General features: G+C 34.9%; 1 protein-coding gene across 1 annotated transcript in view; it reads right to left on the reverse strand.

Annotated features, from left to right (window-relative positions):
- LOC115912715 (aspartyl/asparaginyl beta-hydroxylase-like) overlaps positions 1–14,715 on the reverse strand; it is a 74,875-nt gene that overhangs the window by 53,095 nt on the left and 7,065 nt on the right. Inside the window, exons 6-12 of the mRNA XM_030964387.1 lie at positions 14,528–14,584; positions 13,950–13,994; positions 13,122–13,157; positions 8,627–8,668; positions 8,004–8,068; positions 7,191–7,239; positions 6,157–6,201 (exon numbers count right to left, since the gene is read on the reverse strand). Of these exons, the coding sequence (XP_030820247.1) occupies positions 6,157–6,201; positions 7,191–7,239; positions 8,004–8,068; positions 8,627–8,668; positions 13,122–13,157; positions 13,950–13,994; positions 14,528–14,584 (339 nt within the window). The remainder of the gene's footprint in view (positions 1–6,156; positions 6,202–7,190; positions 7,240–8,003; positions 8,069–8,626; positions 8,669–13,121; positions 13,158–13,949; positions 13,995–14,527; positions 14,585–14,715) is intronic.

Below are 14,715 nucleotides of genomic sequence, written 5' to 3' on the forward strand. Positions count from 1 at the left end.
TTATCCCTATTGCTAATATTTAATACATTTGGGAATAAATAATGACACTAGAACGACAAAGATATTCTTCTGTGTTTTATTGCAGCCAAACATTAAAATGGTTTAAATATACATATTTTTAATAGTCCACTTGACCTTGCTTAGCTTGGCATTTTTTTGTAAACATGAAGCACATGTAAAATCACATACCCAGTTACAAAATACTAAAATTCAATCACAGCGTAATATACTCTCACAGTCCCATAATTCTACAAATAGGCTGCCACTGTTATATAAAAAGTCCTCCATTCACCATTCTAAAATAATTCCCAAGATACCTCACAAAATATGGCTTTGTAAAAATTATTGCTCTGCAATTCACAATCACAGGTAATTTTACTAGAATATCCCACCCCAAAACACATCACAGTCTAAGAGTATTATTGCTTTCCTGAAAAGTCTAAAGATATCACTTTGGGACATCTGTATTTATTGATCAGATGTAACATGTGGAGTCTTACTGACATCCCAAACCCAAAAAAAGGGCAAGCATATATGATGCCCCTTTCACTACAAATGTAAGCATCTAGAACCCTGACTTCAAAATAGTGTTACAGAAATTGAAAGTCTTCCTGTAAACCAAAGGCAACCAACTGTTAGGGTTACCAAATTGGTTTTTCTTTTTATAAATTTATCTCACTTTATTTCTCCTAAGCTCCTGTAACAGGCTTGGCAACTTCCTAAAATCACAGCAATTATTCCTGAGCCAAAAAGGAACACATGCAAAATATCAAAGAATAAAATATGTCTTCGTAATTGTGGAACAGCAGCACAGAACAGGTAAAAAGCGCACCTGTTATATTAAAATTCTAAATCACTCACAGTACCTAAATTTCAGATGTACCATTTTTAAGAGCATTCATAACTGTAGGTCTTAAATTCTGACATCATATTTTTTTTAAGGTTGGATTTCCAAGTACTTTTTTAAAATAAAATTTGCAAATCAAGTGTTTATGCAAATTTGACTTGTAAAATAATTTACTGAATATAAAGCTTATTAAAGCCAGCTTTGAGATCATTATAGGTAGGCAAACCAAAATGGAATAATTTTACTGAATTCAAGCTGATTCCAGTAACTCAGTCTTATTGCAATCTCCACTGACTCCCTGTCAGGCTAGCATCTAGTCTCTTGACATTTTTGCTTGAAAAATTCAGATGAGCATAAATAAAAAGTGCTAATTCATACATAACAGGTTTTTGAAAACTCTAATTTTGTAATCTGGCCTTTTACTAGTATAAATTAAACACACATTTTATACCTTGTTAGGGTATTTTAAAAATCACCTGAAATTTATGTCGTTAACTGTTGACATAACATCAGTGCAAAGAGATAAAAGTCAAACTTCACAGCATAGTGTGTGCCTGATTAGTGTGTTTCAATAAAATGCAATTAGGCTGTATTCTATATCAGCAGTTATGAAACATTTAAAAATTCATAACATCATATGTTTCATTTGACCAAACTGCTCTGTACATACTGTATGAATCCACAACAAAAGATATATATTAAAATCTGAAAAAAATGTACCTGCTGCTATGTTATAAATAGAATATTAACAGTTGCTTAAACAGTACATGAAATGCAGCTCTAAGCTGTAACTTTGTCACAAACACAGAAGAAAAATAATGAATTCACTAAACTTGACCAAGGGAAAAAAAATATCAGACAGGAATGTAAACTAAACATCCAAGTGTTAAAAATGCTTACTAAAATGACAGTTGGCTAAAACCCATTTACAACATCTTAGTGTTCATTCCCCAAACCCTGAACTGCTTGGTAATTACATCATAAGGTCTATTTCAACCATCTGCTCCCCTTTTGTAGCGTATGGTTAGGACTGGTCCTCCTGATGTAGGGACTTTTCTTTTGAAGCTTTAAGTATCTGAAAAAATAAGGGGAAATCTATATTAAAGGACCAACCAAAACATAACTTCCTCTAAAACAACAACAAAAAAATCTTAAATGCTAAAAAATGCAACTTTGTATCAGACTAGTTAATATGAAAAAGCTATCATTTCTAAGAGCTACCTTAATTAATATACACAAAGTTGCTGTATAAGGTGGGAAACAAACTTTTAAGTATTTTTCCAGGTAATAATTTTTTTATTACCATATGGCACTTTATTAACCTTGTAAAGAATATCTAGGCCATGCCACAAATTCATTTAAACATTTTTAATTTTGGTTTTGGTTTGGTTTTTAGTGTTGGTTTGATTTTGGGTTTTATTTGTTAAAGTCAAAGGCAACCAGAAAAGAGGAGCCAGGGAATGAGGAAGGGTCAAGGTTCTAAAGTACAAATTTCTCTACATATAAGGGGTTTCAGCAGTTGGTAAAATAAATGTAGAGTTGTAAAAATGGCAAGGATACAAGGCAAAGGGGAGGAGTGGAGCAACTCAGATATTTTAAATCTAAACACACACAAGTACATACAGAGAGTAATGGTATCCCCTAAACCTGCAATGTCTCCCTAAAATATGTGTCCAACAAGTACCACTCTATCACAACCACTGCAATTTATGTACCAGTGTAAAGCAGGATTAGCCAGAAAATCTGAATCAGTAATATTTCAAGCCAGTTTATCCAACCATTAGTCTATAAAGTCCATTAGTTTATACAAGTGCAGATTATAACAGCAGAAGTATCCTACCTCTGGAAAAGAATATTGGCAGTAATTTCAGAAGGAAACTCAGAGAACTGGAACAGTACTTACAGGTACCTAAGGATGTACTTGACTAGTATGAACTTTCTTGTGATCTGCCCTGAAGTCAGCAAAAAACTTTTGATTTGCACTCCAGCATATTCAAATCTCACACCCAGTGTCTTCCCTGGTGATATGAGAATGTTCCTAACAGCCAAATTCAATCTCTGAGCTATCTCCTACTTTCTTTCCAAAAAACTAAGTTCCTATGTTTTAGCTAAAAATCGAACAATTGCTCCAAACTTGATACAAACTGGTGCCACCACACTTTAAATACAGTTGCATAATTTAAACTACTGAAGAATAAGGAATGCATAGTGACATTTCTGAATTTCTTTTACACTGCCTGAAGTTGTGTTTGTTACTGCTTAAAGAACAGGAAATATTAGCTTTGAACAACTGATGAAATAAAATCACAAACAAAGAAGAAAGACTCCTGACAACAAAATCTCCCATACTGAATCCTCCATCACGAAGAAGATATAAAAAAGAAACCCAGGAAACATGAATGTCATAATCTGAGAGGAAAATTTGAGAGTAATGTTGCTTTCAAACTGAAATATTCACATTAAAAAAGACAGGTAAATATGCTTAATAGCAGAAGAACTAATAATTTAATAAAATTTTATTCACTGTCAGCAGTTTATGTCCTATACTTCTTTTGTTAGTTTCCTAAAATGTTATTTAAATTTTATGTGCTGAAACAATAAGATTTTTAGAAAAAGTTATAAATACTGGCTCTTCTGCCTTCAGAGTTGTTCCCACATAACTACACAAATTATAAGGATTCTTAACTTAGTGCAGTGCTCAGATTTTGTGCTGATCAAATTATTTCCATTTTCTACTTCCTAAACAAAGGATCGTGAACACTGTACTACATCTAATAATTACTTGTGTCTTTAAAAGTGTAATAACTGTCTTTAAAACACATTTTGATTGATTCTCTCACTTTCTCTCTATGAAGGGAAGAAGAAAATAATTCATTCCTTCGAGTGCTGCTGCTATTATGTGTTTCCAAAAGCTATGCAAGGATACACGTCAAGGTAATTTTGTGATTTAAATGGTGTGTTACACTAATTTTTAAAAAAACCACAGGTCAGAAAAGAATAAATCTAAAAGATTCATTCAGAAATACCTACAATTTCAAAGTAGAACAAGCTATTTCTCATTCTAGCAGTGTTTGAAAATGGCAAGGAGTCTCTCAGTATCACAATACAACAAAAGGAGAGTGGATAACTAGGTTCAATTCCACCATCTTATTTGCAAATACATCTGCAGCTAGAGGCATGATCATTGCTCTTCAGTTGGCGCTGGGGAGGCTGTATCTCGAATCCTGTGCTCAGTTTTGGGCCCCTCACTGCAAGAAGGACACTGAAGTGCTGCAGCTTGTCCAGAGAAGGACAGAGCTGGGGGTGGGTCTGGAGCACAAGTCTCATAAGGACCAGCTGAGGGAGCTGGGGTTGTTTAGTCTGGAGTCAAGGAGGCTCAGGAGGAACCTTACTGCTCTCCATAAATGTCAGAAAAGAGGTTGTAGCCAGGTGAGGATCAGTCTCTTCTGCCAAGAAGCAAGTGATAGTTTGAGAAAGCAGCATTGAATTGCACCAGGAGAGGTTTGGATTGGGTGTGAGAAAAAATTTCTTCCTTAAAAGGGTGGTCATGCATTGGAACAGGTTGCCCAAGGAGAGGTGGACTCCCCAGCCTGGAGGCATTTAAAAGATGTGCCGATATGACACTTGGGGACATGGTTTAGTGGTGGACTTGCCAGTTTTTAGGTCTAAAGCTGTACTTGATTTTAAGGGTCTTTTCCAATCTAAATGATGCTACGATTCGAAATGGCATATTTCAAAATCCATCATTACTATATAAAACACCTAAGTTTTTTGGGGATTTTTTGTGAAGGTAGAAAAATTAATTTACAGCTGCAAGACTTAGACATAAATTACAATACAAAACCTGATAGAAATATGGTCTAAAACCCCAAGATTTCAACTTGGCACTTCTATGCTGAATTGAATTTTAAAATAGTATCTGTAAATCAAGAAATCATCTCAATATCCTCAACTGACATTGTGTGGTGGAATTATCTACTGTTGAAATTTTGTAATACTTCTTAAGGGCCTTTTTGTTATTTTAACTTTAAACAGCAACCTCTTCTGAGAGAAAACATCTTTTCCTCTTCTCCACTTCCAACTTAAGGCATAACAAACTGAGTGCAGACTGCCTTTGCTGAACTTCTTGCCCATACTGTCAAAGATAACTACTGTTTGTTCCTACACTGATTATAAGCTTTGGTTAAGAATACCTCATGCTCATTATGAAACAAAACATTTTCAGTTAATGCATTTATTAAATAATAGCTACGGCTTCAGACTTTCCAATACACCACATGGCTGTTGTGATGAACAGCTTGGAAAGACCTTGCAGACAACACAGTTATGCATCAATATGAGCATTTCAAACCCCTCAGCTAAGGTTCAGCATACAAAATCAAACATGAACTAAACCATGCCTCCAATCTGTACTGGACAACCACAAAAGGCCTCCTGTGTTTTCTTCACTTCTCTGGCTACTTTTGGCATGACTACGAACCTATAAATACTGTAAGGAAAAAAAACCAACAATGGAGAACTCTCTGGGCACCACATCTTGTAAGAGCTTCTGCACAGTAAGAAGAATAACTAACCCAGACAGGGGGTCAGGCTAACCAGCACAAAACAAGAATATAGCTGTTAGAGGTCTTGGATTGCAGCTTCTCTGATGTACTGCCCTGAGATACAACTCTGTGTTCCACTCAACACAACTAGTTTGGTACAACAAGCAAATTAGCAAACTGCAATGGTTAACTCCACGAAATGTAACAATATACAGTTCTTGAATTTAGAAGCCACTTATCTATGCTAAAAATGATTTTGGTAAAATCCATGTCTACTACTGTCAGGCAACAGATAGAATAACTGGAAGTGCTCTTGTTTCTCAAAATCATTTAGGCCAAGAAAAATGTGATGGCATGACAAAACAGTCCCTGTTTCCAGATCAGTGCCTAAAGAACGTGCCACAGTCAGATTTCAATAGATCTGACTGACACACAGAGAAGTAACACTATCATTGTCCATGATAATTGCTCTGGAGAGGAAGTACACACATATTGAGACCTCAAATTGTTGTATTTCCCTTTCAAAAGTATTCAGTTCTATCTGAAATCGTTCTAAATTAAAACTACTTATTTGGAATGCTTTCATATAAGCCAATAACTATCATTGGCATTTATCAAGTATAACAGAAAAATTATTGCTTCTAAACCAAGAAGCAACTTTGACAATAATGATATCCCTTTGCAAAGTAATTTGATTACTAATTTCCATGTAGCTACAGCTTTACTTTTTTAGGAAAAAAAATCAAGCATCCAATATTGACTTACCCACTTGAACATCATCTGAATAATCTTCAGTTTTAACAGGTTTTTCTGTAAAAAAAAATGTAAATATAATTCAAACTCAACTGCTTCCCAAATATTTACAAAAAGCCCCTTCTTTTTTTTTTCCACTGTGACCTATTAAGACTGCTCTGTAATACTACTTTTGCAGAAGTGGGATGCAAACTTCTACTTTGGCTAAATTTTTTCCAAGGGAAAGACTCATACTTAAGTAGGCCAATGAGCCTATTGTAGGACTGCACAGTTTCAAAAATGATACTTCAAATTTCTGAAACTAGACTATCCAAAGCACACATATCCCAGTTTCACATGCTACTACAGTATGGGCTTAGAAAACATCCATATATACCTATTATATTTCAAGCTGTAACTGTGAAATACTTAACTTCAAAATTCAGTTACTTTTATTTCTATATGTATGTTTAAATTAGACATGTCACACATCACCTAGTGCTACTATTGCTAACAGATTGAAGTCGGCACACATGCTTGGAAGGAGTCAGGCTCACCAGAAAAACTTCACCTATTACTTGCAACCAGCCAGGACGCTGGCTGTAAATATTAGGAAGAATTGAAGAGGGAAAATACTTTTCCTGATTTGGGAAACCCATAAACAAAGAGCTCAAAGCTTAGGAGACATTCCACTTTATTCCTTACATATACCCTCTTTCCTGAGTATGCACACCTGATTGGTGGAAAACAGAGCAGGAAAAGGAATTCTCAGTTCCATCATATAACCAAATATGGTCATTTTTATAGATACAAGTTTTTCTGTAAAAAAAAACCACTCTCAACTTCTAAAACTGAAGAGTGCTTTCTAAGCCATTAAATATGTCATTAAAAAGCCCAAGATGCTAGATTCCAAAAACACAGATATGTTTGTCCTTGAAAGAAAATAGCTGCAGAAAAAGTTATGAATGTATTTTTATTGCAGCATAGAATCCCATTCCACAGTATTTATCATTCTCATTTATTAATTTTTTAAAGTAGCAAAAGCATGGAAAACACAATATACAAACCTGGTTCCTCTGGTTCAATGGCCACATCATCTTCCTGTCTGCTTACTTTCTATTCCTAGATAGAAAAAAATTGTTGGAAGTCATTCACATTACATTCATAATTTTGTTTTTATTTCCCATCAGCCACATAATTAGTATCAAACAAAAAGGAAGACTTAAATTATAAACTAACAAGTTCACTTAACTGAAGAGTAGGAAAAACGGTACTAAATGCACTTCATATCCAGAAGTTTACCTGCTAGAAGTAGGACTTCTACTGTGCATACCAGAATGATTTTGGTTACAATTGTTGTTTGAGGGGAACAACATTTCACTCAATATGTTATCCCTTTTATTCATAAAAGTTCGCATTTTTTAAAATTGAAAACCTAAATAAATATAGCATCAAATGCTATACACAGTGCTCAAGCTGAACTGCTTAGATCACTTTGCTCTAGCTGACTCAACCAACATCATGTTTGAGAAAAACTTTAAGGAAATTTTTAACTTAGAGCAGATGTTTAAATTACATTTAACACAGTACTCATTTAAAATTCTTCAAGAACAACACAGCAAACAAAAATTCACAACATAACCTTTCTGAGTTGCAATGTGGGAAATTACCAGAGAGCTCCAACTTGAGCAATGGAATAAGCACTTCATAAGAACGCCCTGAAGTTCAACAAGACCAGGGTCAGGGCAACCTCCAATATCAATAAATGTTGGGGGAAGAAGAGATTGAGAGCATCCCTGTGGAGAATGAATGTGGATATTCTGGTGGATAAAACACTGGACATGAGTCAAAAGTGTGCACCCCCAGCCCAGAAAGCCAACTGCATCCATGGATGCATCTAAGAGGAGTGCCTCACCAGACGCCCTACGGAGTGCTGCATCCAGCTCTGGAGTTTTTAGTACAAGACAGACATGGACCTGTTAGAACAGGTTCAGATGAGGTCCATGAAGATGATCAGAGGGCTGGAGCACCTCTCCTCTAGGAAGGCAGGCTGACAGGCTGGGACTGTTCAGCCTGGACAAAAGAAGACTCCAGCGAGACCCTACCGCAGCCTTTCAATAAGGGATCTTGTAAAAGACATGGAGAGAGATTTTTTACTCATGCCTGTAGCAACAGGACAACAGATTTTGAAGTGAAAAAGAGGAGACAGAGATTGGACATGAGGAGACTTTTTATGATGAGTGTGGTGAGACACTGGAACAGGGTGACCAGCGCAGTAGTGGATGCTCCATCCCTGCAAGTGTTCAAAATCAGGCTGGACAGAGCTTTGAGCAAGATGACTAAGAATAAGATGCCCCAGACATGGCAGGGAATTTGAACTAGATGATCTTTAAATATCCCTTGTAATCCAAACTGTTCCACTATTCTATTCTCTGCTGAGTTTTATTATATTAATAAATACAAATGGAAGGAAAAAGTTTTTACAAGCTATAAAATTTCATACCTGAGAGGTCTTTAGCAATATCAAAATCTTCATTAATTTCCTCTATAAGTATAAAAAGGAAAAAATGTATAATCAGCTTGCCTTTTTTTTAATCTGTTTTTCAAACATATCTATTTCATCAAAACACTAAGATCACAATTATAAAATATATATCTGGCCCTGTGGCTTCATTCACCCCCTTTGGAAGGTTGTCAACAGCTAAGAAAACATTCAGTTCAGAGCAATAATGAAGTCAAGCCCCCTCAAGCAATGGAACTTACACACTACACAAAAGAACAGAGCTAGCAGGTAGACATGTTTACCTGACATTAACAAGCAGACACTTTGATAAATTCCAGGGAATAAAAAATACATCTTAAATATCCTGTTTCACTAAATAGCCCTTCTATTCATCAGCTAGTTATTTCAAAATTGTACCTTTTCAATAATTGTTGTTTGGATTATGATACAATAACTGAAATTTTAAAACCACTTCATCTTTCTAAATAGATTCAAGTACTCCCATGTTCTTGTTTTGCAGCATCAACTCCATCTCCTAGACTTAGTGAAAACCAACCAAAAAACCTGCATACCTATAAACTTTAAAAGTCTTATTTGGATAAACATGCAACTCATTTGTAAGTCCTAATTTCCTTCTTGAAGCACTACAAAGAAATTCTACATCTTAATGGATTCTACAGAAAAAAATATTTAATTTTGTTTTCTCTTAATATGGCACTTTTAAAATTCATTTGACTGTCCTCTTAAGATTATGATAACAAAGGTAACAAAACAGATTGTTACCATTTATTTACACTAGAGAACTTCTTGACTTCCTTCTACTAAAAGATTGTGGGTTTTTTTCAGTCAGCTGTCTGAGATGACTCTCAAAAGAGCTGGCATTTCAAGACAACAAAGTATACAGAACCCAGAGAGAACACTGCAGACAAATAATTTGAAATTGCTTCTACTAATTAGACAAATGCACCAGCAAGAGGTCTGCATCAAAGCAGAGCTAGCACTGACAGCCTGTACATTTTGAATGATCTTACACACTGGTTGCAGGGTTATGAGGAGGGCTCCTTACAAGCAGTGTCTCTGATAACTACGGCGGTCTAGCTGTCCACTAAAATCCTCAGACACCCCACTCTGTGTCAGCTGAGACCTTAAAGATGAATCCTCAAGGATGGCATATTAGAACAAAGTTTCTCAGGTCACAGTCAAAAAATCTGACTTCATAACAATACAGGTTGCAATGAACCTGTGCCATAACTGGCAACGGCATGACTGAAGGTCACACAGATTGTGTACTTCAATATATATAAACAGAAAGATTAAGTCTATTATCTTTATGCTAATTTGCTTAAAATATTTTTGTGTGTATACATATATATATATATATATAGGTATATACCTGTATCTTGAGTCTCAGTCTGCTTTTCATGTTTTGGTTCTGAAAGGAAAGAAAAATAAAGTTCCTGGTTGGTTGATATGCACAAAGTATTCTAAAAATTTGGTTAAACGTACAGTTATTTTGTTAATGACAAAAGCAAAGGCTTAAAAAAAATATCTTTCCCTGGTTTGGGGGAATAGATATATGAAGCCTTTTTGGAGCTTGTAGTAGAAATTCCTCATTAAAAACCCCAAACCATGTGCTCATATTTCGCTGAAATTTCAAGACTTTCTATCACACAGATGAAATATTGAAAACAATTACAACAAATCTATCATTCAGTACAGTTGTTACAATTCTTCTACATTCTTAATCTTTGCATAGATATAATCTTTGCATAGTCTAATTTTTGTAATTCTGAAGAAGAAAAAGATCAAGAATATTCATTATTTAATTTTAGATAATGCCTGAAAATAGACAAAATGCTATCCATTGCCTGAATTTTCAATATACACTTACTGTGAATTTTAGACTGAAAAAGGTTCATTCAGTTTGGATAATTTAATCATCTAACAAGTACTAATCCTCATCAGAAAAAGGCCATTCACATAACATTAAAAAACAAAAAACAAAAAACCAACCACCTTTATATTATCATTGTATCATTTAAAATATTGTTGTATGTTACTAATGGTTGTGTGGGTCTCCCCACACTCCTTTGAAAAAGAGTTCTTATAGAATATCCTTAAAAAAACATCCAGAACTCTTTCTAATGAAAATCTCAAGCTTGCTTCCTTTCTCTAGTATCATGGCCAGAAAATGCAGGAAACTCTTGACAAAACTGAAGTTATGTACAATAACTGAGTTCTTGTATTCCAAATGCTATGATCAATCATTTACAACCTCCACTGTGGGTACTTATTTCCACTAAAGAATTTTTAACATTAGCAATAACCTCAGTGATGTGATTACAGCAATCCTATTAGCGCAGTTCCTGATCTGAATTAAGAACCAAGCCTCACAAAGCTAGAGTCACAAAAGAAATTAGACTGCTCTGGCCAGCAATCCTCTTGCACTGTCTTTAGCTTTGAGAACTCTAGAAAGCATGAGGATTGAAGAAAATATTTCACCAGAAGGTCTTGCCAGCAGATGGGAAACATGTGATAGAAATAAGGAAGAGAAATTGACTCAAAGCGGTACTTCTGCTGATTTCACAGACAACTGCATATGAAGGCTCTAATGTAAATCTTCTTGTGGGGTTCGACTGCAGTTTTGGAGCCCATGCCAAAACCACAAGCTTCACATTTGAGAGAAAGGATTTCAGATCTCCACAATGGCCTCCAAGCATTCTTTCACTTCAGAAAAACAGAGCCAAAATTGCTCTGTTTTGAGCAATATACTTTGTTCTCCAAAAACAAAGTATATCGGTTTCACTTTCAATCCGATCAAAACATGTCAAAAGGTACAAGGAAAGATGGGCCTAGAGACAAAAGGGATGAAAAACAGGTGCAGCTGCTACAATGGTGTCTAGCACATGAACATGAACATGCCCTGAAACTCGATGGACCAAACTCAGACTGAACTGAGAAGGAAAAAAATGGTGTGTGACAGAAAGGCAGCCTCATCTCACTGGTCTTTTTCTTCTCCACTGCCCCAGGTTGGAGCTCTGAAATGAAATTCCTCTAAAAAGTACAAAGGATGCATTGTGCTTTCTCTCACAACCAGAATGTCTTCAAGGTGGAACTTGAAAGCAAGGTAAAATTATGTTGTGAAAAGGCAAATTTTATCAAGAGGAAAGCAGTTTTCCATGGATTATGTTGAACTGTGGAAATCATTTACTACATAAAGAAGCCTGACAATTTAATAGCCAAGAATAATAGTTTTTTTGACAGTCACATGCTACTTTACAATTTCCTTTTTGAGAAAAAGAATGGAAGTTCCTATTCTCCTTATTGTCCTAATCAGAGGACTGGCAAGAATAAAGAAAGTGTAGGGGGATTTATCTGATACTATTTAAAACTCTCATTACAGTCCAGAGAGGCACTGCTGCCTCCTGAAGTAAATGAATCACTGTATCACAAAATATAGTGATTCACTGTTATTGTGTTGGGGTGCCAGAAGAGACTGCAGAATATTAAATGCTTTTGGAACTGATTTTAAGAAAAGCTGATGCAATTTACTTTGTAACCTGCCTAATCAACTTAGTCAAAAAGGAGATATAGATGTCTCTTCACAAGGGCATGGAAGCATTTTCTGTTTGTGTTACCACTACATATGAAAGAGCATGAAAAGTAAAGATTAGAAGTTAGCACTTCTTCATATCTAGGTGTGAGAACCAAGAGAAGTGATTCTTGATTAGGAACTGATCATAAAATAACTATGTCCTGGAAAGGCAAGTAAAAAATAAGCCCTGGGAAAAACCTAGAGTCACTTGCTTTTCTATCCTATAACGGCTGAGGCATTTTGTCAAGGGCACCATAACTGAGGCAAATAATTATTTTCTGCACACTGAGAAAGACACAGGTTAAGGGCTAAGCACACCTTTGGGCCACTGAAAGTCTTTCAATGGAATTTTGACTTCTATCCCAAAGGAAGATGTTGGAATTTACCTCCTGATAACAAAGAATGTACCTCAAGGTGTTCTGTTGCAAATATTTTGGAGAAACCCTGTCCTTTGCTCAGGTTACATAAACATGGGAAACAAACAAGAGTGCCTTAAAGGTATGTTTAACTATTCTGAAGTGTGGCAGTCTCCAGAAGGAATCACAATCACACACCTGTGTTTCAAGGCTGTGACTACTCTTCTTCTTGTTTACTTTTTGATTTGGTCTCAGCAATCATTAGCAAATCATCAACCAAATCAAACTAAAATGGTAATTCCCAAAGAACTGGTAGTGGCAGACAAGATGAAAAGGTGATACTGAGCTAAACAGATGCAATAAACCACATCTGGCCTGGGCAGGGTTTCAAACACAGGGAGCTTGAACAGACAACCCAAAACCTTAGCTGAGAACTTGCAAAGTAATTTGGCAGCATGGGAAATCTTTAAACAAAGTAATTCCACTTGCATATTAACGAAAGATTTTGATACTGTAATTTCACTTAATACAGCAGCTGTCATACCTTGGTCTTCGCTGTAATCTTCATGCACTCTATCCTCTGTTTAAAGAAAAAGAAAAGTGAGCAGGAAAATTAATGTAATTTTAAGACAATAAAGACACATAAATAATACAATACAGTGTCAAGTTTGTTCAGATAAAAATATTTGAAACTATAGTAGTTCATACTGTAAGAAAGTTAATAAGAGTGCAAAGGTGAAGATTTCTAACAGATCCTGTGAGAAGAATTGATTGATTTTCTGGCATCAAAAGACAGACTTAAAAAAGACAGCAATATCAGCAAGCTTTCTTATACAGTTCATAAATATTCATAAATATTTTGATTCTGAATTATTTATAAATCATTTATATATACAGCTAACTTCTACAGAGTAATTTTAGCATCTTCTTGTTATGGCTTACTTGCTTTTAAAAAACTTAGAGATACTACTTTCTTCTTGACATCACACCAACAGCAACATCTCTGGCATGTTTAAATTATTTTTTATCCACAAAATCACTTCTATACAATTTAAAACACCAATATCCATTCTCCTGGAAATTCAACCCTCAAAGTATTATTCAGCCCATTTGGCTGACATTACAGAGAAGTAGTACTCATGTAGGCTTTAGCAGCATTTCCTTAGGAAGCTGTTATGTCTACATTTTCAATTTATATTCTGAAAAAATATTACCTAGGAGCTCCAAAGTCTTGTGTATTGTTGTGGTTTGTTTTGTTTGGTTGGTTGGTTTAGTTTTGCTTTTTTTTTTTTTTTTTGGTATGTGATTGTCTTGGTTTGGGGCCAAAATTCAGTGAATCTTCAATAAAAAGAAAGAAGATTTTGGACTGTACCTGCATAATGTTCCACAGCATCTTCTGGCATTATCTCAGAGTCACCTTAAATATAAATATTTAAAATTTTATATTGCAATTGAATTTTCATGCAACATACATAACACAAATAGCCAAATAACACAAGAGAGCTTAAAAAGGTCACATATTTAGCTCAAAAATGAAAGAAACAATCATACTGATTTAATACTACAATATCTTATTTGAAAGTGACAGCTGAATTATAAAATACAGCCAGGAACTACACCATAAAACAACAAGTTTATGTATATTTGTATTCAGGCTTAAAGTTAGGAATATAAGTAGGTGTTGGATAATCAATCCATTGCTTAGACTGGGAAGCTCCTTTTGATAGAACAAAATATTTGTCTAAGTATTTGTAGACTGGATTCATGGAGTGCTATGCTCACAAATGTAATGGTAACATAGCAGCCTAAAAATCAGGCCTACTTTAAACTATCTAAAAACCATTTGAAAATAAAACAGTGAAGAAACAGTCTAAATATGACACATAACTTTGTAGCACATTTTAAAAAGTGTGATTATATTATCATTTGAAATAATGAAGATTTACAAACCTGGAGTGTCTGGATCACTTACTCTTTCTTCCAAATCTGCAACATAATCATCTATGGCTGTAAATTAAATATAAACAAATAAATATCTTGAAATTAAAATATTAAATATGTTTAATATTTCATTGTTTTAACTTGTATCCAAAATGAGTCCATCAATGGCTAAATGTAGCTCCTTAGCTGAAAACTGA

The sequence above is a fragment of the Camarhynchus parvulus genome, chromosome 2 (assembly GCF_901933205.1).
Source record: "Camarhynchus parvulus chromosome 2, STF_HiC, whole genome shotgun sequence".
In the NCBI taxonomy this organism is placed as follows: Eukaryota; Metazoa; Chordata; class Aves; order Passeriformes; family Thraupidae; genus Camarhynchus; species Camarhynchus parvulus.